Raw genomic sequence first — 26,114 nt, 5'->3', positions numbered from 1 at the left:
CCGCCCTCATAAAGTAGTGAAAAGCTAAAAAAGGAACAATAATCAATCGATCCAAACCAACATATAGAATAATCTAGTGTTCCCAACCAACATGTTTGTATCAATCATCCATACTAACATGTTACAGTTCTCATAGTGCAAAATAAGTTCAATAAGTTTGTCCAACAGTATTAAACATGCACATTCCATATAACCAAGTTCGTCCATAATATCAACATCACCAAGTTCAACAACAAATTCAACATGGTTTCAACAATTAGCACACATTCCAAGCACACAGGTATGTACGTACCTTGTGTAAACAAACTAATACGTCACTTTAACACTTTCAAAGGTCGCCTAAAGAGAATTCTCCGCCTAAAACAACCAACACATATTCCCAATCAATTTCTAATCATTCACGACTATAATAAAGCATTCTAAATACATCCTAAACATATTTAGAACCTTCCCCAATATCAAAACTTGAATATTTGATTTCCTAGAATCATAATTATTGAATTAGTGATTGAAATTCGTTGAAAACTCTTTGCAAACATCGTACTTTAAATTTTCAGCAATATGAACTCATTTAAAAACTTCACCAAGGCCAATTTACGTTCTTAGAACATCGAAACAATAAATTTAATAAACCACAATCGTCCTACCATGATTTACAACCATTAAAACCTTAAAATTCATACTTTAATAATTAAAACCATTATTTCAATCAAATCGCATAATCCGAATATTAATAATTTAATTATATAAAACATAAAATCTGAAATTTATAGTTAAACCATAAAACTATAATTTAATCCAATAAAACATTAATTTAATTTGTAAACATAATTGAAAATCTAACTTAAATATTATTAACAAACTGAAAATAAATTAGTTTATAATATATAATCTGAATTCTAAATATAAATTATCAAAACTAATAATTTAAATCATGAAAACCTTAATTAAATTATTAAAACATAAATATTACATTAATTAAATAAAAGGGTAAAGAATTAACCAAAAAAAGAGAGGAGAGGGGAGCTGCTGGCCGGCAGGCAGGGCGGCGCGGCAACAGTGGGCGGCGACGCTGGTCGGAGGAGTACGGCGGAGGGTGTCAGCGTCCGCGCGATGGTTGTTGGTGGTGCTGTGCAAGAAAACAATTAAGGAGGGCAACGAAAGGGGAGAACGAAGCAAGAGGTGAAAGGAAGGAGGTGCTTTACCGGCGGCGAACAATCGTTATGGGCGCGGCTGGTGGAGCGGTGGTGGTTGCTGCGAACGAAACTGCGAGTGAGGAGGAGGGATGAAACAACAGAGAAAGAAATAAGGGAGAAGGAGAAGAGGAGGAGGTCGAAACCTTACCAGTGGCGTGATGGTGGTCCGACGGCGAGGGAGGCTGCAGCAACGAAAGTGAAGGCGGGAGAGAGGAACGGCAGTGAGGAGGGTGTTTGATGATGTACGTGATTTTGAAGGAGGATGGAAGGGTTTTGGTTTGCCTTGTTTCCACGTGAATTTGAAAAGAGAAAGGGAGTATTGGTTTGGGTTTTTGTTTATTTTTGGTTTGGGCTTTTCCCACTTGGGCTAGGAGTAGGATTTAAGTTGTTAGAATCCAAATTATTTTGATTTCCTAAATCGTTAAAGAATTTAAAAATGTAATTAACTAAAATAAATATACGTTAATTATATATTTATTATTAAAATTCGTAAATTCTATTAAAATATAAATAATATACGTTAAAATATATTGATAAAATTTATAAATTTACGGGGGATTACAATCTACCCCTCTTAAAAGAAGTTTCGTCCCGAAACTTGACACGAAATTTCCCACATTTTTCCGAAAAGCTTTTAACTTATTCTTACTAGAGAAGTACTTGTGCCACCTACGTGCACTCTTTTGTCAACTCAAAGCTGTTTGTGTTACTCATGAACACCTTTTTTTATGCGGAGAGTCTATTTGCTTTGCCTAAACTCGTAAAATTTGCTAAAATAAGTAATAAAATGCATAAAAATTCCATAAATAGGTAAAAAAGCGCGAATTTCTATCGCATTCTACCCCCCTTAAAGAAAACGAGTTACCCCCTCGTAACTCACCTCAGGGAATATCTAACCAAAATTCTCTTTCGACGAATTCTATCCTCAAAATTCCTATTTCACTAAAACTACTCACTTTAGACTTTTCACAACAGATGACGAAACAAAAGAACAAGTTACCACGAATTAAATAATGCTTAACTTGCGCGGAGTTAATAGAAAAAGTACCAGAATCTATATCGGCAGATCGTTCATCCTCATTCTGATTCATCATGTACAACTTTCCTGGAGCCTTATTCGGGTTGTTGTTATCATTTGCAGGCTTATTATAGTTCTCTTGATTGTTTTGTGCCCCTCCAGGCTTTGAATTTTGACCTCCAGACTGGTTAAACCTCACTTGGTTTCCACCTTTATTACTATTTTGTTCCTTTCTGTGCTTAGTGAAGCACTCATACTCCCTATGTCCCCTTTTTTGACAATAGTTGCAGGTCACTAATTCTCCGTTGCAGTTCTTACCAGGGTGATTGCTACTGCACATCTTGCAATGATGCACTCTCTTAGATTGGTTCGAGTTGTTGTGGTGCCCCTGATTGCTTCTTCCTTGAAAATTTCCATTTCCACTCTCATTCCTATTCACGTTTCTATTCTTCTTGAAATTTTCTCGGTTTTTCCCAGCATCAAACTCTTTTATTTTCTCCCCAACAACATTTTTCTTGTCCCTTCTAGACTGTAAACCATGAACATGGGCGGTTCTCTCATACACATTCTCTAAAGGTGTAAAGGTTTCTCCACCTAATCCCAACTGGATCTCATCGGTCAATCTTTTCTCAAACATCTGTGCTTTTATCTCCTCTTTGGCTACAACCTCAGGTGCAAACTTCGACAGCGCTATAAATTTGCTATAATATTCAGCGATGGTCATACTCCCCATCCCAATGTTTATGAATTCCTGCGCTTTTCGTTTTGTTATAAAAGGAGGATAAAACTTTTCCCTCAATGCAACAACAAATGAGTCCCAATTAAATCCCTCGGCAGTACTTAGCCTAGTTTCATTCTCTCTCCACCACAGATCGGCTTCATCTTTTAGGTAAAGGACAGCTTGACCTACTCTCATACTCCTAGGGCAACTCACAGCCTCAAACAGTTTCTCAAACTCCCTAATCCAATTTTCTAAGAAGGTAGGGTCTGATTGCCCCTTGAAGTATGGTGGTTTAACCCTAGCAAGTCTTTCAAACATTTCCCCTGCAGAATTGGGGCGCTCAGTTCTTTCCTGAGTCAGCTTTTCCGCCAAGAGGCGAATAGCAACGGCTAGATCATTGTTGTTGGCCATTCTAGAACGTGACCTGCAATTAGTATACTCTACTTTAGGTTCGAAACATCACCTATACGTCATCCCATACAATTTAATACTTGAATTGACCATAAAGATTGCCTCAACCAACAATGTTCACATTAATACACATCATCTATGAAGGCACGACAATCGTTTACGAAGGTGCAACGATCATCTACAAGATGCAATAATCATTGAAAAATAATCATCCTCAATAATTCACGAAAGACATTCACACACTGCACATAAGGCATAACATTTTGAATCATATTGGTCATGAGGGTCTAGATTGGCCCTCACTTCCTTTATGTACTCAAATCATTTAATATTATTGTGGCAATTAAATTGATCCACAATTCACACTAAGTATGCACCCAATAGAAAAATTAATCCATGACGTACTACCTAGAGGTTGGGGTATTATGGAATCCTCAAAATAGAATAAAGAACAATTCCTTGAAAACTTTAACTTTTATTGCTAACTCCATAGAGGTTTATTACATCCTTGAAAATAATAAAGAATATTTCAAACTTCAATAAACTTAAACCTTAAACAGTTGTAGCTTTGCTACTTATTCTTTAAAACATAAAAAAGAGCTAATTAACTATTTATGACTTCAAAATATTTGTGGCCTCTTGCCTATCCATCGCTCCTGAAAGCTTTAGGAGTGACTTTAGATCTCAAGATCATCGAACTCTTCTTCAGGGTCTTCATCGGGGTCTTCCTCAGGGTTTGCATCTTCTTCCATGTCTTCATCTTGATTAGGCTCACTTGCCATCTCCTGTTCACTTTCGAGCTCTTCATCTGAATCACTAGAAATCTCAATGGTTGGCTCATGGGCCACTGGGTTAGGATTCTCTGCCTCAACATCTACATTCTCATTCTCCACAGCTACATCATTTTCCTCTAGGTCATTATTTACACTTACTCCCATAGGTTCTTCTGTAACTGCATCTCCAACATGACTCCCTACGATTTTACCGTCTCTAAACCCACTTTCTGCCGCCTCAATAATGGTGGTCAGAATTTCTGAATCATATTTCCATCTACCATCCCAAGTCCCATACTTAGCCAAGTTTGGAGTTCCATTATCAGAATGCATGTCTTTAAACTTTTCCTTGAGTTCTAGGTATGGAAATTTGTTAGGTAAGCAATTAATGATAGTGGCTGCTATGGTATCCTTTCTCATTAAGATAGGTTGCCCTTGAACTTTAGCATGATATTCACATCCAAACACAATTTTCTTCACGTAAATGTCAGGGGTTCTATATTAAGTTTCTCGAAGGATCCTATGTTGGTATACTTGGAAAGAAACATTTTATTCCTGAAATAAACAATTACATGTCTCACTAACGATTTTCCAACCAAATCATAAACAAAGTTCAATAATGCAATAAGTTTGGTGGAAGCAAACAATTCTTTATGCACATTTAAATGTAACATTAAACAATTAGCACACGCACGTACATAACAATCAATTTCTTATTCTAGCATTGACTAGCTACTAATGCACATATAATTCTATCTTATATGCCCTTCTTATACTACCCATCTCACATAACTAAAGCATTGAAATAATTTAAATGACAAAGTAAAAGAACGATAATATAAGAAAATTATAACATAAAATAATAACATAAATATAAATATAAAATAGATAAAGTAAAATAAATTAAGGAAATGCGTATCGAATAAACTCGAAAATAAAGTTATTAATTCAAAAAGAGATTTATATTTCCTAAATAACGAATTCTAACTCTTGAAACAACATAAAGAAAAAAATTTGAACTTCTAAAAAAAATTGTACTCATTTTTTTTTTTTTGAATAATTAATAATAAGAAAAAGAATAAAAATTTCGAAAGTCACTTTAATTCGAATAAATAATTTGATTTCGAACTTAAATAAGAAATATTATATACTTTCAAACAAGATAAAAGGAAATCGGCCTCCCCAAAAAAAAGTACCAATTTTTTTGAACACTATAATACGTAGAAGCTCGATTTTTAAGAAATTTATTTTAAATAACTAGATAGTTAGGCGCCTAAAATTTTATTAAAGTAAAACCTTAGCTTCTAGATACCACTTTGTAACACCCCGACAATTCCCTCTTTTCTAAAATAACCTTTTAATATAAAACGTAGAGAATTATCAAGGCATTATCGCCCGTGTGAAAACGTATCGGCTTATTCAGAATTTTGCAGCGGAAAACATAATAACTAACTTTAATAATTTAAATAAGTCAACTACGGAATAAAATCTAAAATCAACCAACAAAACAAAGTCAACGTAATTAATTAAAACAAAGTTCGAGTCTCTTTAAAACAGGCCAAACAAATTCAACATCAAACTTAAAACAAAACAATTTAATAACTACACAGCTCTTCAATCCCGAACCCCATGATGCATCACCTTCAAACCTGTAATGGACGATGCTTATTGATCCCTAGAGACTGCTCACCAAGATTGGGTCATCACAGGATCAATAAGGCATAGCCATGATCAACATGCACAAGCAAAAGCACGTAATCAGCAAAGCTGAGTACTACATACTAAATCAATAATAATCCTAACATGATTCTATTAAACGAATAATCCTAACATGATACTAATAACGTAAGTAAGAATAACCAAGACACATTCACTTTCAAATCACAGTTGACTAGACTAGACTGGACTAGACTTTCATAACATCAATATTATTTTAGTTGAAATAGACAATGGACCGAGTTGTCCATCCAGAAGTCTTCACTAAGGAAGACGAGGTACGGGCGCGACTCCGTAACCTCAGTGACCTGCGATATCGAGGAACGTTTTAATAAAAATAGAACACGGTGATCAATCCGGTCCCAGAAAAGGCCATGGGCTACCACCATGAACCCCAACTCCTGTTTGTCCGTCACTTTAGACGTGCACAGTCTAAAGCTATTGCTACTCAGTTTCACTTTACATGATTTACAAATTGAGACTCTGTTATGACTCAATAATCACATAAGGCATACAATCCACATTCGTTCACAACTGTTTTTATCTTGGAATTAAGTAAGTGATCATAAAGGCATCAATCAAGACTCATTCCAAGTTACCCAACCTTTCCTTTAACCATGATCAACCTTGTATATGGGTATAAAGTTTCAACTTACTAAACAAGGTCCACCGCCCTCATAAAGTAGTGAAAAGCTAAAAAAGGAACAATAATCAATCGATCCAAACCAACATATAGAATAATCTAGTGTTCCCAACCAACATGTTTGTATCAATCATCCATACTAACATGTTACAGTTCTCATAGTGCAAAATAAGTTCAATAAGTTTGTCCAACAGTATTAAACATGCACATTCCATATAACCAAGTTCGTCCATAATATCAACATCACCAAGTTCAACAACAAATTCAACATGGTTTCAACAATTAGCACACATTCCAAGCACACAGGTATGTACGTACCTTGTGTAAACAAACTAATACGTCACTTTAACACTTTCAAAGGTCGCCTAAAGAGAATTCTCCGCCTAAAACAACCAACACATATTCCCAATCAATTTCTAATCATTCACGACTATAATAAAGCATTCTAAATACATCCTAAACATATTTAGAACCTTCCCCAATATCAAAACTTGAATATTTGATTTCCTAGAATCATAATTATTGAATTAGTGATTGAAATTCGTTGAAAACTCTTTGCAAACATCGTACTTTAAATTTTCAGCAATATGAACTCATTTAAAAACTTCACCAAGGCCAATTTACGTTCTTAGAACATCGAAACAATAAATTTAATAAACCACAATCGTCCTACCATGATTTACAACCATTAAAACCTTAAAATTCATACTTTAATAATTAAAACCATTATTTCAATCAAATCGCATAATCCGAATATTAATAATTTAATTATATAAAACATAAAATCTGAAATTTATAGTTAAACCATAAAACTATAATTTAATCCAATAAAACATTAATTTAATTTGTAAACATAATTGAAAATCTAACTTAAATATTATTAACAAACTGAAAATAAATTAGTTTATAATATATAATCTGAATTCTAAATATAAATTATCAAAACTAATAATTTAAATCATGAAAACCTTAATTAAATTATTAAAACATAAATATTACATTAATTAAATAAAAGGGTAAAGAATTAACCAAAAAAAGAGAGGAGAGGGGAGCTGCTGGCCGGCAGGCAGGGCGGCGCGGCAACAGTGGGCGGCGACGCTGGTCGGAGGAGTACGGCGGAGGGTGTCAGCGTCCGCGCGATGGTTGTTGGTGGTGCTGTGCAAGAAAACAATTAAGGAGGGCAACGAAAGGGGAGAACGAAGCAAGAGGTGAGAGGAAGGAGGTGCTTTACCGGCGGCGAACAATCGTTATGGGCGCGGCTGGTGGCGCGGTGGTGGTTGCTGCGAACGAAACTGCGAGTGAGGAGGAGGGATGAAACAACAGAGAAAGAAATAAGGGAGAAGGAGAAGAGGAGGAGGTCGAAACCTTACCAGTGGCGTGATGGTGGTCCGACGGCGAGGGAGGCTGCAGCAACGAAAGTGAAGGCGGGAGAGAGGAACGGCAGTGAGGAGGGTGTTTGATGATGTACGTGATTTTGAAGGAGGATGGAAGGGTTTTGGTTTGCCTTGTTTCCACGTGAATTTGAAAAGAGAAAGGGAGTATTGGTTTGGGTTTTTGTTTAGTTTTGGTTTGGGCTTTTCCCACTTGGGCTAGGAGTAGGATTTAAGTTGTTAGAATCCAAATTATTTTGATTTCCTAAATCGTTAAAGAATTTAAAAATGTAATTAACTAAAATAAATATACGTTAATTATATATTTATTATTAAAATTCGTAAATTCTATTAAAATATAAATAATATACGTTAAAATATATTGATAAAATTTATATATTTACGGGGGATTACAGTCTAAAACAAACGCTAAGTTGTCACAATGTGGTTTTTACTGTCCTACTATGTTCAAGGATGCACAGGCTTTTATTATGGCTTGTGATGCGTGCCAGAGGGCCGGCACTATTTCAAGGAGGTATGAGATGCCACAGAACGGGATCCTTGAGGTTGAGATTTTTGATGTGTGGGGAATTGATTACATGGGACCATTCCCATCGTCCAAGGGTAACTTGTATATCCTTGTTGCTGTAGATTATGTGTCAAAGTGGGTGGAAGCCGTTGCCTCACCTACTAACGATGCTAAGACAGTCATCTCCATGTTCAAGAAGATCATTTTTCCTAGATTTGGGGTTCCACGCGCTTTGATCAGTGATGGAGGGTCACACTTCCATGAGAGGCATCTGGATGCGCTCCTGCGCAAGTATGGGGTTTATCACCGCACTGGGCTAGCCTACCACCCTCAGACGAGTGGTCAAGTTGAGGTCTCCAACTGAGAGATCAAATCTATCCTTGAGAAAGTGGTGGCAAAGTCTAGGAAGGATTGGAGCGATAAGCTAGATGATACTCTATGGGCATACAGAACCGCCTTTAAGACACCTATTGGTACCTCCCCGTATCGATTGGTGTATGGCAAGGCGTGTCACTTACCAGTAGAAATGGAGTACAAGGCTTATTGGGCAATCAAACAGCTCAACATGGATGCAAAGCTAGCCGGTGAGAAGCGGTTACTTCAATTGGGTGAGCTCGATGAATTCCGACTACAAGCCTATGATAGTGCCCGGATTTACAAGGAAAAGACCAAGAAGTGGCACGACAATCACATTTTTCATAGAGAGTTCGCGGTGGGCGACAAGGTTCTACTTTTTAACTCTAGGCTTAAGTTATTTCCTGGAAAACTTAAGTCTAGGTGGTCTGGGCCGTTCACCGTGACTATGGTAAGCAAGTTTGGGTCTATTGAAGTAGAGAATGAGAATGGTGAATGATTCAAGGTCAACGGACAACGTCTAAAGTTGTACCATGATGGGGCTACTGTAGGAGTGGTTGAGGTCCATCACCTCAACCCCTCCGCCTCATAGACTGCCCGACCGGGCGACGACAACCCTGGAGCCTTTAGCGCGCGGTTTTATTCCGGTTTTCTCTTATGTTTTTAGGCTAAACTATAAATATAGCCTTTGTTAATTTAGTGAAACACCTTATTATCTTATTTTCTAGTATTAAGCACTTAGACTATTTTCTTAAGCTTAGTTTTTCTCTCAAATTTAGTTCAAAACACTTAGTTTCAAATTCAATAAAAATTCAAGCTTCCAATTTCCTTTGCCATTCAATTAGGTATTGTTCCTTGCTTTCATTCATTGTGTTGCCTTAATAATGCTTTCGATTATGTTAATTGCTTTGGTTATTGTTAATATGCTTGAGTAAATCTATTTTCTAGGGTTTGGGGATCCATGAATAATATGAAGGGACATTGAATAATTGTGATTGTTGGCATTGTAATTAATTCCTATTGATTGGTTATTATTACTATACAATTAGATTTGCGCAGGTTTAATTGTGGTAGTTTGGCAATATCAAGTTAAGATTCGAAAGATGCAATTTGATGTTTAGGCTTGTGTCAATAGGTGGAATTAGAGTTAATACGTAGCGAGAGCCCGTTAATTCTAAGTCTATGATTAGTATCGATTCGAGAGAGCATGCTAATCTAATTAATTGCTTTGTTGATTATTGTGATTGTTTATCGTCCTGGATTGTTATTTGTTGGTGAACCTATACCCTAGATCCTTTAATTCCTGAATTCTTAATTGCTTAATTATCGTTCGTAGTCTTAGCATACAAACCAACCAATTCTTGTTTCCCAATAGTCTAGTTTAGTTGATTAATAGTAGAAAGAACACTGTTTCCCTGTGGATTCGATCCTGACTTCCCTTGCTACCTAGCTAGTGGACCTTAGGTTATTTTTGATTAGGTGATACGACTTTAGCCTGTCAATGCCAGCTCAGGTAAATGGTACCTTGGTCACTCTAGTTCGCAAAGTTGAAAATGCTATGCACGTGAGAGAGTTTAGGCCTATTGCTTGTTGTACCGTTCTTTATAAAATTATCATCTCTAAAGTGCTAGATAATAGGTTACAAAATATTTTGCCTAGTATTATTGATGGCAGCCAGTCAACTTTTGTTAAGGTTAGAGTTATTTCAGAGAACATTATCCTTAGTCATGAATTGGTGAAGGGGTACAATAGAAATCACATTACTCCTATATGATCAAGATTGATCTCCAAAAGGCGTATGGCTCAGTTGAGTGGCCTTTTGTAAAATATTTGCTTCTCTTTCTTGGTTTTCCTGGAAAATTTATTGACTGGATTATGGAATGTTTGAGCTCTGTTTCTTATATGTTTAATGTTAATGGTGAAGTCACAGAGCCTTTGAGAGCGAAGAAAGGGCTTAGACAAGGGGATCCAATCTCTCCATATTTGTTTGTCATCTGTATGGAGTATTTAAACAGGTGTCTTTCTTTGTTGAAGGACAATGCTCTGTTTCAGTATCATCCTCGATGTAAGAAATTGAACATCACTCATGTCTGCTTCGCTGACGATCTGCTTTTATTCTCGAAAGGTGATGTGAAGTCTGTGAGGGAACTTTATAAGGCCTTCCAACTTTTCTCCGGTCCTTCTGGTTTGAAGGCTAATCTGAACAAGAGTTCAGTTTATTTTGGTGGAGTTTGTCCAGAGGTGCAGAACCATATTCTTGAGGAGTTCCAATTTTTGAGAGGAGACTTCCCTTTCAAATATCTAGGAGTCCCTCTTTTTACAAAGAAGCTTTTAATACTGCAGTATCAACCTTTGATTCTTAAAGTTCTGCATCGAATCAATTCTTGGATTGCAAAACTGCTCAGTTACGCTGGAAGACTAGGATGTTCTGCTGAATATTCAAAGTTATTGGAGCCAGGTATTTCTCATCCCTAAAAAGGTTCTTCATATTATTCAGAGTGATTGCCGTTGCTACCTTTTGTCTGGTTCTGCAGATGTCACAAAAAGGGCTCTGGTTGCTTGGGATAAGTCTGTCTCTCTAAGGTGGCTGGGGGGGTTGAATATTACTGATTTAGTTGAATGGAATAAGGCATGCTTGTGCAAATTATTATGGAATTTGCATAACAAATAGGATAAGATGTGGATAAAGTGGATTCATTGTTATTATGTGAAAGGTCGAAATGTTTTGCAGATTGATACACCAAAGTAGGCTTCTTGGATGGTGAAGAAAATTGTTGGAGCTTCACGTTATCTTAATACTGTTAATCTGAGTGTTTTTGATCTTGCTCACTTTTCAACTAGGAAAACTTATAATTTGTTGCGGGGTAGTTTTGAGGATGTTAGTTGGAAACGGCTGATTTGTTATAACCCTTACCCTCCCAAATGTCTTTTTATTGGGTGGTTAGCGGTGCTGTGAAGGCTGACTACTTGTGACAGATTATTGAAGATTGGAGTCCAGTGTGATACTTTATGTTGTTTATGTAAGCAAGAGCAAGAAGACATTGATCATATATTCTTCTCGTGTTCTTGGTCTACTGCTCTTTGGAGTAGAGTTTTAAATTGGATTGGTTGTGATAAACAGGCTGGTAGTTGGACGTCTGAGATTAATTTTGTGTCTGCCCATGTTGCTGGGAACGTGGCTAAATACCAGGTTTATAGGATGACTTTATTCAGTTCTGTCTACTTTGTGTGGAGGGAGAGGAATCAACGGCGATTTCAGAACATCGAAGGTGATTTAGATAAAGTGTTTAAGGAGATTCAAATAATTGTTTATAGCAGATGTTTTTTTTATTTAAAAAGCTCAGAAATGTTGGGCAAGAGTTGTAAGTTGTTTGGGGTCTTAGCAAAAGGAGGCAATCCTAGATTGGTTGTCTTTGCTAAGGTGTTTTTTGCTCCCTCTTAGTTTGTTGGTGTTTTGTGTTTTCTTTTGGTGTTTAGCTTGTATTAAGTTTCCGATTGATCAATGAAATTAAATAGTTTCAAAAAAGAAAATTAATAATAATAATAATAATAATAATAATAATAATAATAATAAATAGTTTCGGCATTATGCTTTTCTTGCATCCCGTTTGCAGTCTTCTGGTTTGCAGGATTCGCTTCTTCGGCTTTCAGGTGTTGACGGTCCGGGGTCGGCCTTTGATGAGGCTCTTGGTCTTTTCAATAGGACCGTGGAGAGCGACCTTATGAGTAGCCCTAGTGAAATCGCTGCCCCCACTCTCATGAAGAAATTGGCAGACATATATTTCACGAAGGTTACTGCTGATGCGGTATCCGCCTACTCCTTATCTTCGCGTCATGTTGCCCTTTGGAAATCCCAGCAGGGGGATCACTCCTCAGCTTGGTTGCGGGCAGTCCCCATCTCGGGTTTAGGCCAGACTATGAACGGTAAGACTTATCGTTCGGTTCTTTGCTATCGGTTGGGTATTCCGTTGTTCTCTGATTCGACGCCATGTTCTGCTTGCTCTCGGGTTTTCGATGGGGATATTTATGGGGATCATGCCGTGTCTTGTGCTGGGATCGTGGGTATCAAACATCGACATAATGTTGTTCGTGATACCCTTTTGGATATTTGCTATCGGTCGGGGATTTCTGCTCGAAAGGAGGTTGATGTTGGGCTGACTAGTGAGAGTGATGGAGCTCTTCGTCCTGCAGATATATTGCTTTATTCTTGGGATGGCGGTGTAGATGTGTGTGTTGACTTGACTGGGTCTTCACCTATGACGCAATCTGGGTTGTCAGACTTCGTTCCGGGTCGGGTTGTGGCGGTTGCTGCGCAGCGGAAGCAGGTTAAGTATGCGGCACGTTGTAGGGCTTTGGGTTACGGTTTCTTTCCTTTTTCCTTCTCTTCTTTTGGGGAGTTAGAGAAAGGGGCTGTTTCGTTGCTGAAGCGGGTCCAGACGTACTCCAGGGCTCAAGACATAGGGGCACGGGCAGCTGCCCACATTTTCAGCAGGATCGGGTTCGCCATAGCTAGAGGAGTGGGGGCCCAGATTGTATCTCGGCTCCCCACCAACTTCTTGTAGTTTACTTGATCTTTGTAGCTTGTTAAGCTTGTAACGTTTTGGTGGTTTCCTAATAATAATAATAATAATAATAATTGAACTGAACTGAACTGAACTGAATGCTCCTAAATTGTCATATCAAACTGTAAGTAAACCAAATAGAACCTGGCGTTATTCGTACAGCCGTACCAACCCGAACACCCGATTTGGACTCGAGGAGAATTGCTCAGTCGAACAATTAAACACGTCGTTTCGCTTGATGTCCTTCCCAAATCCGGCATATTCTGCTTCTGATAGAAATCGCTCGAGCAAATAAGCTCCATATTTGCAAGAAAGAGAGAAACAGCACGGTTTTGACTCTTAAGCTCGTAATTCGATCACTCCACTTACCTAGCGTTCAGTGCAATTCCAGGTAATTCTTATTAAATTTCATTTTTTTTCAATCACTTTTTCAATACCTAACTTCGTTGAATCATCCAATCTCCCTAATTAATCCGAACAATTTATGTATTAAATCTCGAAATAACTAATTAATACATAAACCCTTTAAAATAATTGAACAATTTCCGACAATTTTGCTGTATATGAGCTGAAGTTTGATTGTTTTTATTGATGAAGTAATTGTAATTTTTGATGGGCAGTTAGTAGAACTGAAAGATGGATGATATTTTGGTTGCTGTACTTTCAATGCTGCTTATATTTGGTTTAGTTCCGTTGTTTTTGTGGAAACGTCGTCAGGATTCTAAAGCTGCTGATAGGCATGAAGAAGAGCGTCAGGTTCTCCCATCTCTCATCCTTTTAGATGAAAACTAGTAGGTCGTATTATACAATGGGTTTATTGCATATATAACATGTTTACTCGCCCTCGGTACATACAATGGCCTTTGCATAGTTCATTTTTCCGTTGATTTGGAGCGTCTGAGTCTATTGTATTACTCCAGTTGGACACGAATGAGTTTAGGTGTTGGAGAAAGAGGGGATTTTGTTGAATTTGGATTTGGAAGGTTATGAAAATTTGATGGTGAAATACTGAAATGCAAATATTTCAGGCTCCTCAGGGTGAAAATGTGGTTGGCGCTACTGGGGCTCGTCGTATGCGTAGGAGGCCAGCGGCTAGGGCTAGTACATCTTCAGCTGCAGCAGCTGTTGAAGGTTGGTTTTATTTCTGATCAAGGTTTATGTGAGGTGTTTTTATACTTTTGATGTTGCTCTTGATTGCTTATACTCCGTATGTGTTGTTAGTTTTGGAAATGATCTGTTTAGATTCATGTGAAGTTTCTATTTTGTACAAATTAAAGTTTTCTGTAATGTGCTACTTGAATGGGATGCTGTTTGAGGTTGTGAAGTACTCGTGATGGATAATGGTGTGGTTTTTATATGATGTAAATGCAGAGATAGGTGATGAGAGTGATGATGAGGACGCGGAGGTTGAGAATGAAGCTAGGGGAGCAAGGAAAAAAGATAAGAAACGACAAGAACGTGAAGCACAAAGACAGGTGAAATTAATTTTGCTCCCTCATATCTATACCTAGTCTATAAAAAGCGAAACCATAGCTTATTAGATGACACGTGTCATCTCCTCCTCTTATCCATCAAATTGGTTTTTGACTTTTTCTTTTTATTGTTTGGCTATATTTTACAACTTAAACGCATCTTCTACTTAGTCTTTCTCATTCAACATCAATTCACCAACAGTCCAATATATTTAGTCTCTTCCACTTCATCTCCCCCTTTTAACACTCAAAATTAATTAACCATTTAATTTAAATATTCTTTCCACCATCAAATTTCACCTCTATTTAAATGATATATTGTCACTAAAATCACAAGTCGTCAATAAAATTATAACTTTAAAAGATGGCTAAACAACCACAATATAATTGCCCGTTCTATGAACGGGCTCAAGAGCTAGTTTAAATTAAACGCCATAGAGTTGTTTTTCTTATTCTCAACGAGTGCCGACTACCGTTTACCTAAACAATAACTAATATTGATGAACTGTCACTATTGTTTTTTCCAGCTCTTTATTGCTAGTTGAATTTTCTTTTATATGCGCTACAACCTTTGTCTGTTTACCTATGTAGCTGAAATGTGATGTTTTTTACCAACTAAAAAACGGAAGAAGCTTTAGCGTTACTGTATTAGTGTTTGTTGATAATCTAGTATTGTTCAGCTATCTGTCAAAGTTACTGATATGTCCATTTCCACTTTTCTTCATTGTTTCTTACTGTGATCGTTCTTGAAGGCTGAACAAGCTTCACGCGACTCAAGGCTACACAAGCAAGATCGTTATGCAGAATCACGAAGAAGGAAAGACGAAGAACGTGAAGCAGAAGAGCAACGGCTGGTATGCTTCACTTTAACCATTTGGATTATTTTCTGAATCTCTTGTGGAATTACTTAGTTAAATAATATGGCTCTTCTTATCTAGGAAGAAGAAGCTAAGGCTCGACAAGCTAAGGAAGAGGCAGCTGCTGCATTAGAGTTTGATAAGTGGAAAGGGGCATTCTCAATTGATGCTGAGGGCACCACAGAAAATGAAGCGCAAGAGAGTCAGGATTTACTTTCTGACTTTGTGGAATACATTAAGGTAGCTCTGGATCTCTGATCCCTTCACGAATTTTTAAAATTTTTGTTGCATTCTGAAGGCTAATGTGTGAAAATATTGAAAATTCATTCTTAAAGGGTGCCTTTTTAAGCTTATCCTTATATTCCCTTTCCGTTTCTCATTTTTGCACAATTTGAGATCATAGTCTGAATGTTAATATGCAGATTATTGTAAGATGTTATATTAGATATTTTGGGAACATGTTTGCAAGTATGCAATCTAGTATTACAGCTATATCTCGCTATCCATGCTCTCATACTTCATTACAAATATTAATATTATTTCCCATCATTACAGAAGCAAAAGTGCGTACCCCTGGAAGACCTAGCTGCAGAGTTTAGGATGAGGACTCAGGTACATCAATCATCTTATTTTGCAATCAACACTTCACCACTCACTACTCACTACTCCCTCCGTTCCATAACGATGTTCCAATTTCTAATTTTCACATTTGTCAATGCACATTTTCTATTTACAAACTTTTATATAAGGCGGTCTTATACAAAAGACCGCTTTGGTGTCATATAAGTTAAACAATGGAACTAATTAGTTAAGTAATGAAACCAATTATTTAAGCACTGTAACTATTAGTTAAGAACTGTAACCAATTGGTTAAACAACAGAACTAATTTAGTTAAGCACTGAAACTAATTAATTAAACAAAGGAACCAATTAGTTAGGCAATCAAAGTGGTCTTTCCGGTAAAGGGGTCTTACACAAAAGTTGTCGTTTTCTATTATTTATATCTCTAATTATACATTAGCAAAATTTTAAATTTTGATTTTTATTAAAATACTCATTGAAACGAATCAAATAAGACCTCACATGAATATGTTTTTTCTTATGTATTGGAAATAATGGAGAAGATTTTCTTCAATTGTGTATAGTGTCAAAATTCTAAATACATCATTATGGAACGGAGGGAGTACTAAGCGTACTGGACTGGAGGAAAGAAAGTAATAAATAAAGAACAGAGTTGTCAACTGAAGTGTCAGATCCTAATTAGTCTCACTCAGTCACGCATACTTAGTGTCATGGCATAAAATTGTTTGAACAATAAAGTAGAGTTCGAACATAGATTAAACTTTTTTTTTTGTAATCATTTGGTAGCCGATTTTTTGTTTCTCAAACTCAGGTACTTGTGTCGGACGTGTGTAGTTATTAATGTGTCCAATTCGAACGTTTAATATAAAAGCTTCTTGTTTCTACTCTAAATACAAAGTGTCCTTGTCCGTCCTTGTCCATGTTAGAGTTGTGAGGATCTGGCACTCGTTATTGAGGTCAAATGAAGAGACCGAGTAATGTAGAACTATTTTTTATGCACGCATTCCCTGTTTTATCTGGGAATTCATCTGCTATCTTACTTTTGATTTGCTTCTAGCTCTTTATACCTGATGTTCCACTTGCTAATGTACTAACTTTTGTTCTACACAGGAATGCATTAATCGTATCACAGCCCTAGAAAAAATGGGTATGTATTATAATTATTTTCTTCTTTGATTTCCTCTTATCGATTTTCTTGGGATTTATTGATTGCATACCAGAAAGAAGGCTGAATCATCCAGTACCTTTTACGAGCCCTTTTGTTGTAGTAAATAGTAATTCATATGCTAGTTTTTGATTCCTTACTATGGTACTACACTGCTAGTCTTGCCTGTTATGCTCTGTATTAGGCCTTAATACTTCAATTTTGTCTGTTTAGAGAAATTTGGAGTATCCTCAGCTGATAGTTTTCATTACTTTTTATTGAGCTTATGCTTATAATTTCTTGCAGGTATGCTGTATGTTGGTTCAATCCACAAGGCACTTTTGTAGTTCTATGTGAAAGTTCTGAATTATGTCTGAGTTGAAGAAATTTAAATTATTATTTACGATGCAGTTTTCTCAATGAAAATATTATGTTCTGAAAATTGCAGGAAGGCTTTCAGGCGTCATGGACGATAGAGGAAAGTACATATATATCTCAATTGAAGAAATGAAAGCTGTTGCTGATTATATTAAGCGTGAAGGCAGGGTTAGCATATCACATTTGGCTAGCAAATCCAACCAGTTCATTGACTTGGAGCCTAAAGTTCAGTATGAGGAGATCGTCAGTGTAGATGAAATTGTAGCCGCTTGATTTTGCACCTAGTTCAGAGCGCTCGACTTACATGGTAGCAGAAGAAGAGCAGCAGGAAACATGAAAGAAAATAGGTGACTAACTTGTTTCACGTCTTTGTTCAGTTTTGCGTGTATGTAATTACACCAGTAAAAAGAGAGAAATAGGTTGGGAAAATGGGTTAAAAAAAAGAGAAAAGAAAAGGGCTTTAGTAAACTCCAACCTGTTAATGTAACATCAACTTAGATATTGCTTCTTCTTCTAATCAAGAATTACTCTTACTCGAAACGAGGGAAAGGTTCTGGTTTTTTGTGCTTATTGTATAGTCGTTTTGCAAGTCCAATATAATATCTGCTGGGTGGATAGTCTTTTGGTACTCAAGATTTTGCATCATTTTTATTGGTCTCTTTAGGATAAATAAATTTCGAAAGCAAGTAATCTGAACTTATTAGTGACTAGCCATTATACGAACCAAATTTTCTTTATCTAGAACTTATTGGCTCATATTTAAATGTGTCAGCACTTGTTGTGCCTTATCTGAATTTTTTTTTCCTCGAAACCTATTGCTTGGCTGCTTGCCACTTATTTTCGAGTTTTCCGATTGCTGTTGTAACCAGTAATCTATGAGGAAACATGTTTTCTTTCTCTTTGAGTAGAAAGAAAGAACTAGAAAAGGGGGTGGGGTAGAAGAAAGTATTTGCAGTTAGCTTGATATAATACGTTTTTCATCTTCAAGGCATAGAAAACTGAGAGGGGACGTAATTTGCCCCTATTACAAAATTTTGGAGGTGTTATGTGTTCTCTTTTTTTGGTGTGAAAATTTTGTGTTTTATATAGAAATCAAATAACTTAAAGTACAAAGTTTAAGAATTATCGACCTAATTCACCTCAAACACTCACCAACATCCACCACCACTCCGACTTGTAAAAAACAGACATTTTCCCTTGCATATTATAGCTTACTCTTGGTTGGAGTGGATGAGAACATTAGTTAGAGAATACCTCATTTTGATCTACTTACATTTTTCATTAAATTTGTCCAATCAATCAATCAAATAAAACGGAACCTATCTGCAATTATCTGATCAAGAACAAGGTGATGATAGAAGTGAAGAGGAAAGTAATGATTGTATTGGTCCGTTTTGATGGGATGGCTCCATTCTTTGCTGGAACGAAATTAGGCAGTGCACATTCTTCTCCATTGAAGAGTAGCTTTTTGGGGAAGCCATCACCTGCAGGAATGTTGAGATGCCAATTTAGCCTCTTGTGGAAGGAAATGACAGATTGTTGCTTCCCAGGCACCCTTGGGTCACTGGGTTTGGATCCATTTGTCTCAGCAATTAGGAAATTCAGCCCCTTCAATCCTTGCAAGAATATAGTATCATTCAGGTCCTTCAACATTGTCCCATTGAAAGAGTAGGCCTTATCGTACCCTTGTGATGCCTTACCCATCTGAACCGCAACAAACCAATCCTCAAAGGCAGTGTCACCCCAGTTGAAAATGGTCATGCGGGCAGTCCATCCGCTTTTATAATCTGCATCGACGTGCCAGTTGACACTGACCCCACAATTGTCAGGGCAGGGTAATGGGTCCCATGTCTGATAGTGCTTGATCTTTGACCATGCAACAGCTTTGTCAGTCCGATTATCAAAGGGCACAAGTAGAGACTCGGGGGGAAGGAGCATGGCCGGTGCTTTGGTGCTGCATTGTCTATCTTCTGGAAGGTTGTCACACCCACATGCACAGGTGTTGCATGGCACGACTGACTCGTTGTAGAAGGCTGAGAACGACACGCAACATCGGTTTTGTTTCTCCTTTGGACGAGTTATGTTGCATACCACTTGCCAGCTTGCTACTGCCAAAACCTTAGCCTACAAAACCCATTACATTACATATACGTTGTTAGAGCCACTGTCCAATAAACTTTGGGGATGCAAAATATGTTTGCTATTAAAGTACCTGCAATCCGCTGGGGTCTGGAAATTCCGAGGGTTCAACCCGCATAGGAGGGCCACACTTGTAGTTGGGGTTAAGAACACCGGTAGGCTTCCAGTTTTGGGGTGGGTAGAGGGCAGTACGGTTCATATCGGGAGGAATCTTGAAGACTTGCATCTGGAAAATAGATCTTGACTCGGTCTCATTCATAGTCTTGGGCAACACAGTGCCATTCCTACAACAATAGGGCAACTTCCCTATTTTCTCGTTATCCTTCATCTCAGCAGGCAAATCAGAGATTACTGGATTCCGCTCACAGTTCATCACTTGAGTGAAGTCCATATCCTGGTAGTATTGGCCTGCAGGCCCGTAGATGCACTGAGCTGGATCCTTGAGGTGGGTGAAGGCGCCCCTCATTGTGGAAATGAACTCTCCTCTCATCCACTCCCATGTTAAATTCCAATGGTCTAGGCGACCCAATGGGTGATCATTGTCCATTGTTACTTGCGCCATGTAGTTGTTACCACTGGTTTGCAAGACGTCGTACATAATGTTGAGGTCACCGAATTTCTTTCGTGTGTACTTGAGCCTGTTGTTCACCTTGAACTTCTTGTCCTTCCGACAACATACATAGATGTTGCTTTCTGTCCAAATACATTATAACACATGATAAATATGATGAAATATGATGAAATATCTCAAGTAATATTGAATTATGTAATGGTTTTGAAAAAAGGGTTACAGGGGCTAGGAGAGCTTTTCCCCCTGCATTTATGCAGACTGCAGTCTTGATTGCTTGATTGTTATTCATGAAGCTGTTAATGTTAATGGTCGAAAATGGACAAATGCATTCTTATTTCATATATGGAGAAAATGCAACGTATATATTGCAAAAAAATGCATTCTCATTTCATAAAAATACGACGTCGAATGTAACTTACTGCGTTTAGAGGGAGCAGGACACTTGAAACCATCATTTTGAAGCTTGATGGTCTTAGGCATTGGGATTCCAGGAGGCTTGACCCCAAATTGAGTGCCCTTAAGGCCAACCTGCACCGCAATCTGGGTAAAATCTCCAGCCGTGTCGATGGAGGTCTTGAGATCCGCTTGTGGATACCCTGCGATAGTGGTACCATTAATACCAACTTGGGCAGGAAAATCATCCCCGTCCACCAAAACAGCCCCATCAGTTGACACCAAAAGCTCTTTATGTTGGAAACCCACGAAAACCTTCCATGTCTTGAGCTCGGTATTCCCCATGTTCACGAGCTGTAGTTGGGACTTAAAAGCCCATGATTGGGCTGTCGTGTTCTTAACATGAGGGTACTCTTTCTCGCGTCCTAAGAAGTTGTAGGAGATGTAAATACCATCGCAACTTTGGGCTTCTTTGGGGATCTTTGGGGGTCCAGGGGGTCCTCCAGAGCCAGAGCTTCCTCCAAAGGCATCCGAACCTGTTTTCGGATCACCAAATTCATCCACGTCTTTGTCTTTGTCTTTGTCTTTGGCTTTTGGTTTGGGTTTGGCTTGACATACCTCAATTATCGGACATAGGAAAATAATTGCAATGACTAACAATAACGGTATCCTCCATGGTATTTTCGTGGAAGATCTAAGGCACGTTTTCATCGCCTTATCACCTCCTAGATAGCCTCCTCCTTGGATCTTTTCCTTTTATTTATCTATTTGATAATTCCTTGTCGTTGTTGTCAATGATCAACGCGAAGGGAGAATGCGATGGGGTGGTTTGCCGGAGGCAGGGCGCCTTACCGGGAGGACAACGAGGGGATGATATTGGGTGGGGGAGGTAAAAAAGGTGGGAAATGGGGAATTCAAAGGAAACCCCCCAAAGTGAAGGCGATGAAATGGGTTTTCTAAGGAGAGGAGGAGAGATAAGACACTTGGGAATTCTTGTAATGTCAAAATATAGTTAAGCTTTTTCTCTTCCTCTAATTTTTATCTAACTTTTCGGAGGGATATTGTTTTTACTAGTTTATAATTACCATTTACCTGGTAGGGAAATACAGGAAGATGCTAACAATGTTTTAAACTTGAAAATCTGTTGGTTATTATAAACATCATTTGCTGGTCTTTCAATATTCCAACTTGTAATCTTTGTGCAACTTTTCTGAGTTGGACGTTTATTAAGTGGCAATTTTTATTATATATATATATCCTAAACTTTTTAAAAATACTACTTATATTTTAATATGCATGAGCTATTATTTCTCTCACGATTCATGCATAATAAAGTGATATACTGAAATAAAAGGTCAATATATATGAAAAATGAGAAAATTTATTAAGGGTTCATTACTCCACAAAATTTGGTTAGCAATTGCAGATTGCCAATTATAAAGTGGTTCCTTGAAAAAAAAAAGTGAACAGGTCAAATTTAATTTTGATACATAGCAAACTAAATCCGGTTATAGTTTTCACATTACCTCCACGTTTATTTCCGGATGAAGAGATTTTTCTTTTTAATTCAGCTCATTGGAATTAAATAAAAAGAGTTTACAAAAATACTAAAAACAACTAAAATGATTGAAACCTACGTATAATCGTTATACCACCTATTTTTGCACTTTAAATCTCCAAATTAATCAAATTACAAACTTATACTGTATTATATAACATGCTTAAAATATTGTGAAATTTTATAAGGGATATGCTATACTAGCTGTTAAAGTGGGTTCAATAACGATTCCGTTAACTTTACTATTAAAGGTGGGTTAAACAAAATAATATTTTTTTTTAGGTGGTAAAATAAAAGTTTGAGATTTTTAGGTGGTAAAATACAAATTTAGATTTTCTGTAGGTGGTAAATCACAAAAATTCCAAAATATAAACATTGCATAAACCACTCTATTGAGCTTTAACAGCTTTTATCTATCAACAAACTACGTAGTAGTGTAGTACTCCGTAAAAAGGAATAAAAGCTTGAAATCTTCATTTTAGGGAGGTCGCGGTAGCTCGAAGAATCCTTCATGTGCCTTATTCGAATGTACAACCTAATTAGTAGACTATGGATAAGGGTTGCACAATAAGTATAGTACGTGCACTCAGAAGAACATATGTGCATAAGTAAAAAAACACGACATTGCGACAAATGAACATGTGATACATTATTTCACATTTTTGTTAATGAAAGATAATAATACTTTATTTCACTTTTTTATTAAAAGTATAAATATAAATATATTCTTTTTCACGTAAGCTAATGTTATTTTAGATATATACTTGTTTTCTTAATGTGCATAATATATACTCCGTATGTTCACTGTGCACCTGCTAAATTGTGCAAATATAGGTCATGTTTGGTAACTGGCTTTTTGCTGACTTTTCATTGGCTTTTGGCTTTTTAATGTGGACAAACAACCAAAAAACGTGTTTGGTAACTAGCTTGTTGGCTGACTTACAGGCTAAAGTCGTATCACCTAATCAAAAATTACCTAAGTCCACTAGCTAGGTAGCAAGGGAAGTCATGATAGAATCCACAGGGAAACAGTGTTCTTTCTACTATTAATCAATCAGACTAGACTATTGAGAACAAGAGTTAGTTTGATGGTTTGCTAAAACTACTACGATAATTAAACGAATAAGAATCAATAAACTAAGGAATCTAGGGTGTAAGTTCACCAACAAATATCAATCCAGGACAATAAACAATCGCGATAACCAACAAAGTAACCAATTAGTCTAGCATGCTCTCTCAAGTCGGTACTAATCATAGACTTAGAATTAACGGGCTCTCGCTACGTATTAACTCTAATTCCACCTATTGATACAAGCCTAAACATCAAATTGCATCTCTCGAATCTTAATTTGATATTGCATAACTACCACAATTAAACCTGCGCAAATCTAATTGTATAGTGAAATAAACCAATCAATAGGAATTAATTACAATGCCAACAATCACAATTATTCAATGTCCATTCATACTATTCAAGGATCCCCAAACCCTAGAAAATAAATTACTCAAGCATAATAACAAATAACAAGGTAATCAACATAATGGAAAACATGATCAAAAGTAATTAATAAAGCAAAATAGAAAGCAATACCTAAATGTAGAACAAAAGGATGAACTAAAAATTGGAGCTTTGATTGAAACTAAAAATAAGTGCTTGGAACAAATTTGAGAGAAAACTTGATTAAGAGAAAATAAACTAAGGGTCTAATACTAGAAAATGGGATGCCTCTCAAATTAACTAAGGCTTGTTTATATAGTTTGCCAAAATAAAGCCTAAAAAACGGAAAAGTAAATACGCGAAAACTGCTGGAGGTTGGCGTCGCCCGAGGCGACGCTTCGCCCGATCGGGCGAAGTGCTCGATAGTCGGCCCGATCGGGCCAAATTCCACCCGATCGGGCGGTTTGCGAATTCTTCACAGCTGCTCTTATTTGACCGCCCGATCCGGACCGGGCGAAGTGCGCCCGATCGGGCGCGCGTAGATGACTTTAATTTCCTCTTCTTTCCGCCCGATTGTTGCATTTCGCCCTCAGCTCACAGGGCGATTTGCAATCTTCAATATCCTTCGCCCATATCACCGAGTCTAACTCTCGGGGCTCGACCATAAGCATCCAAGGCTCCCGAAAGTCGACGAAAAAGGTCCCGAACTTCCTCGGGCTCGCGTAGTGGCCTAAATCACCATGAAACGGGTCTAAAAAGACCGATTTCTCATAATCAAACCTGAAACTCAAGGCACACTCAATAACGCATATTAGTACTAAAAATGGCTCCTAAGAGCTCATTTGACACATAAAAAGTACTAAGGGACGGGGGTGAAACACTATATAAAACGCACATATCACTGACTGAAAAGCCAGCTTTTCCGCCAAAAATGAAAATTTAGTGTTACTAGCTTTTTAGGGTTGGCTTTTGACTTCTCACTACCTAAGTTACTTTTCTATCCTTGTTTTTCACTAATTAACTAATAATTAATAATTTAATACTCTACAATTAAATAATTAATAGTTATTAATTAATAATTAATAGTTAATAGTTAATAGTTAATAGTTAATAGTTAATAATTAATAATTAATAATTAATAATTAATAGTTAATAATTAATAATTAATAGTTAATAATTAATAATTAATTATTAAGCTAGTAACAAGGACAAAAAAGTAATTTAGATAGTGAAAAGTCAAAAGCCAACTCCAAAAAGCTAGTGTTACTAGCTTTTCATTTTTGGCGGAAAAACTGGCTTTTCAGCAAGCTAAAAAGCCAGTTACCAAACATATTTTTTGGCTGTTTGACCAGATTAAAAAGTCAAAAGCCAACCAAAAAGCCAGCAAAAAGCCATTTGCCAAACAAGACCTTAGACTTTTCACGACTTGGACGTTTTCACTATTCCCGTGTTAACTCTAACTTGAATTTTTACTAATGTATAAAAATATACTTGTATGTTATTATAAAATATGATCCTCAATTAGTCACAACATATATTTTCATAATGTTAACTTCTTACGACTTTTACTAATAGACAATTTGTGGGTACTGATTAAGCTACTAATAATCTACTAATTACAGTATTAGTGAAGTTAACTATGTACAACTTCCACACACCATTAGAGATATTAGTGGTCAAAGTTATGTATTGACAAGTGTGTCAGTCATACTGATATATTGATATAATTCGTACTTCCTTCGTTTCTTTCTAGTTATAAGACTTTACTTTTTGCACTAATCACTTAATCTACTTTGTTTATTTGTTATGATCTACTTTTAAAGAAAAACATATTCATGACGATTGATCTTGTTAAATTCGTCTTGATGTATATTTTCCGTATATCAATATATTTTTTATAACTTTAATTAACGGTAATTAAAGATATTAATCGTTAAAGTTATGCATTGACAAAAATAAAAAAATAAAATAGTGTAAACTATAAAGAAACAGAGGAGTTGCAAATCACTACGTAATTACGTATGAGATACATAGAGGTCCTCTCAGTTTGGGACCGTGAACACTTAATGGCTAGAAATTTCCCACAAGCCAGGTTGAGGAAGTACAAGCGCATATCAGATATGCATGGGCAAATACATATCAGAATAAAAGACAAAATAGGAAAAAGGACAAAAAAGAAATTAAATGGTACTTTTTAAAACAAAAATGGTACTTTTTTTTTAACATGAATGGTACTTCCTTTTTTGTCTTTTAGTTATTTGTCTTTTAGTTGATATATGTGTTTCTGCG

General features: G+C 36.8%; 2 protein-coding genes and 1 long non-coding RNA gene across 3 annotated transcripts; 1 reads left to right on the top strand and 2 right to left on the bottom strand.

The window, feature by feature from the left end:
• Positions 1-5,685: 5,685 nt before the first annotated feature.
• LOC130460019 (uncharacterized) lies at positions 5,686-7,920 on the bottom strand. The gene is made up of 5 exons (XR_008919826.1): positions 7,849-7,920; positions 7,710-7,770; positions 7,508-7,633; positions 6,797-6,861; positions 5,686-5,801 (listed from the first exon to the last, which is right to left on the bottom strand). It is a non-coding gene; the product is annotated as an uncharacterized lncRNA (long non-coding RNA).
• A 5,598-nt stretch (positions 7,921-13,518) lies between these two features.
• LOC110795726 (DDRGK domain-containing protein 1) lies at positions 13,519-18,266 on the top strand. The gene is made up of 9 exons (XM_022000740.2): positions 13,519-13,684; positions 13,914-14,049; positions 14,322-14,424; positions 14,665-14,768; positions 15,518-15,619; positions 15,704-15,862; positions 16,178-16,234; positions 17,315-17,351; positions 17,797-18,266. Exons 2-9 carry the CDS (start codon positions 13,930-13,932, stop codon positions 17,997-17,999), a joined length of 885 nt encoding a protein of 294 aa, XP_021856432.2. The 5' UTR covers positions 13,519-13,684; positions 13,914-13,929; the 3' UTR covers positions 18,000-18,266.
• Positions 18,267-18,984: 718 nt separating this feature from the next.
• On the bottom strand, positions 18,985-21,796 carry LOC110795746 (COBRA-like protein 10). Its single transcript, XM_022000766.2, has 3 exons — positions 20,856-21,796; positions 19,939-20,558; positions 18,985-19,850 (listed from the first exon to the last, which is right to left on the bottom strand). Exons 1-3 carry the CDS (start codon positions 21,538-21,540, stop codon positions 19,056-19,058), a joined length of 2,100 nt encoding a protein of 699 aa, XP_021856458.1. The 5' UTR covers positions 21,541-21,796; the 3' UTR covers positions 18,985-19,055.
• Between the last annotated feature and the right edge of the window lie 4,318 nt (positions 21,797-26,114).

This window comes from Spinacia oleracea, chromosome 4 (genome assembly GCF_020520425.1).
Source record: "Spinacia oleracea cultivar Varoflay chromosome 4, BTI_SOV_V1, whole genome shotgun sequence".
In the NCBI taxonomy this organism is placed as follows: Eukaryota; Viridiplantae; Streptophyta; class Magnoliopsida; order Caryophyllales; family Amaranthaceae; genus Spinacia; species Spinacia oleracea.
This window is presented reverse-complemented; position numbering and strand designations above follow the sequence as displayed.

Bases quoted from the DNA above. Each gene is read 5' to 3' on its own strand.
- LOC110795726 (XM_022000740.2), top strand. From the start codon at position 13,930: ATGGATGATATTTTGGTTGCTGTACTTTCAATGCTGCTTATATTTGGT. The intron at 14,050-14,321 runs GTTCTCCCATCT...CAAATATTTCAG, and splicing joins GGCATGAAGAAGAGCGTCAG to GCTCCTCAGGGTGAAAATGT. The intron at 14,425-14,664 runs GTTGGTTTTATT...ATGTAAATGCAG, and splicing joins AGCTGCAGCAGCTGTTGAAG to AGATAGGTGATGAGAGTGAT.
- LOC110795746 (XM_022000766.2), bottom strand. From the start codon at position 21,540: ATGAAAACGTGCCTTAGATCTTCCACGAAAATACCATGGAGGATACCG. The intron at 20,559-20,855 runs GTAAGTTACATT...GTATTTGGACAG, and splicing joins TCCTGCTCCCTCTAAACGCA to AAAGCAACATCTATGTATGT. The intron at 19,851-19,938 runs GTACTTTAATAG...TGGGTTTTGTAG, and splicing joins CAGACCCCAGCGGATTGCAG to GCTAAGGTTTTGGCAGTAGC.